This window comes from Chaetomium strumarium (assembly GCF_033439665.1).
Source record: "Chaetomium strumarium strain CBS 333.67 chromosome Unknown B0T15scaffold_3, whole genome shotgun sequence".
Classification (NCBI taxonomy): Eukaryota; Fungi; Ascomycota; class Sordariomycetes; order Sordariales; family Chaetomiaceae; genus Chaetomium; species Chaetomium strumarium.
The window spans coordinates 479,321-481,202 of record NW_026944431.1 but is presented as its reverse complement, the minus strand read 5'-3'; the positions used below and the strand labels follow the sequence as shown (position 1 = coordinate 481,202).

At 57.0% G+C, this 1,882-nt stretch overlaps 1 protein-coding gene across 1 annotated transcript; it reads right to left on the bottom strand.

The window, feature by feature from the left end:
* Window positions 1–285: 285 nt before the first annotated feature.
* B0T15DRAFT_395285 (uncharacterized protein) lies at window positions 286–1,552 on the bottom strand (the record flags this gene model as incomplete). Its single annotated transcript, XM_062864775.1, has 4 exons — window positions 286–443; window positions 503–877; window positions 947–1,288; window positions 1,342–1,552. The coding sequence occupies 4 exons, from the start codon at window positions 1,550–1,552 to the stop codon at window positions 286–288; spliced, it is 1,086 nt and encodes a 361-aa protein (XP_062722203.1).
* Window positions 1,553–1,882: the final 330 nt, after the last annotated feature.

Below are 1,882 nucleotides of genomic sequence, written 5' to 3'. Positions count from 1 at the left end.
TTCCTTCAAAGGCGTTCTCTATAAGAAGTGGGTCAACCCTGATCTAGGCTAGTAAAGACTGACGTCACTACACTGAGATTTGTAAGGTATTACGCCTGTACCAGCTCTTGAAGAGGTCTGAGATTCTGAGATAAGGTCAGAGCAGGGTAGCTAGGATTCCATCAAGGCGGATTCTATTATAGTGCAGATCTCTATAAGAGATGTCACTCGGAAGAGTAGTTACTAGATCGGCTCGGGCTTTGCATTGCAATCAATACGCTATATTCCTGGTAGATGTAGTTCCTATCAAGCCTTGCTTAGCGCGGCCCTCCGGGAGGTGCTATTAGGATCGAGGAACGGCTTCTCGCCTAGGCCGACCGCGCGGTTGCCGAAGCGTTCGCCGTAGTTGCCGTCGACGTAGTCAAATGTGGCGGTGTGGAAGACGGAGCGGTTGTCCCAGATGGCTGGACTGTGTTAGTCACAACGGCTGGCATGGACGTTCTGCCGGCTGGCAATTGCTCACCAATATCGTTCGGATGCTTCCACTTGAACCGGACCTGCAGATCGTGGTTTTTGTAGACCAGGTCTAGGAACCAGTCAAGCAACCTGGAGCTCTCCTCCTGGGTCAAGCCGTTGATGTGCTTGACATGACCTCCAACGGGGAAGATGCTCTTCCAGCCCGTGACCGGGTTCGTGCGCACAACCGGGTGGACGGCCTTGAGCTCGGCACCAATGTTCTCGGGTGCGCCTCGCGGCTTGTCGTAGAGCTTGAACCCGGACAGCTCGGCCACCTTTTGGAAACCCGGCTGCTCAAAGGTGACGGTGAGCGTCTCGAGGAACTTCTGGTATGGCTCACTGATGCGGTCGTAGATCTCGTAGCCCGATGCCCAGAGGGTGTCTGCGGTGGATTCAGTGTCAGTACCGATAGACGCCCTGCTGCCCACCTAACGAATCTGGAGACACTCACCTCCACCTGTCGTGGGCAGCTGGACCAAGCGCAGAGACGTGTAGTCGGCGGGCACCGGCTCGAAGGCAATGTCGCTATGCCACTGGGCGCTGCTCTGCTTCTTGACGCTGAGCGTCTCTGGCACGGATTTGGAATAGAACTTCTTGCTCTGGATCGAACTGATGGTGCTGATCTCAGGATCGTCGCCCCCCAGCTCGCGCTCCGAGTTAAGGAGGGGGTGGATATGGAGTCCTGAGGTAGCCGGCCGTCCTGTCAGCTCGCCAAGGCGCAGGATCAGCTTCTTCTGGAGCTCGTTGGTCAGGTCGTCTTGGGCCCGGAAGAATACCACTCCGCGTTGGGAGACTGGACTGGTCAGTCCGCTGGCGCAGGCTGTCACTCGAGATAAGGGAACTTACTGGTGATGGCGAGGTCCCTCAAAAGTTCGTCCGAGTTGGGGGCGTCGAGCCACTCGACCAGATTGGCAGTGGGAAACTCCCGGCCGATGATAGGGGTGACGTCGAAAGACTCATAGGGATCGAGTGCACCTGACAGTTGGAGTGGTGCGCGGGCTACTCCCTTGACGTTCACATGCACGGGCACGTCTGCCTCAACAGCAGAAGGGGCCATTGTGCTGTCGAGCTTTCTCTGGCTGTCGGTACCGGATGGAAAGATATCCTGGGTTGGTGCCGTTCGGCGAGGAAGATGACCTGGTGTCGACTTCACTTGGCGCTCCTGTCGGAGCGGGGAGTTTGCAACTCTTATCCTCGCGTTGGGATGGATGGGGGCGCAGCTAGCACATGCCAACCGCCAGCGGTTTTCCATTCCGATGTCGTATTGGTAAGTAGTTGCGCGGCCGTCGATAGTGCGGAGGGGAACTAATGGGCAGCAGTCGAATAGGCGTTGGTGGTACTGATGACGACCTCCTGATGCCGTATGCCGCCATCTGCTTCGAGACGG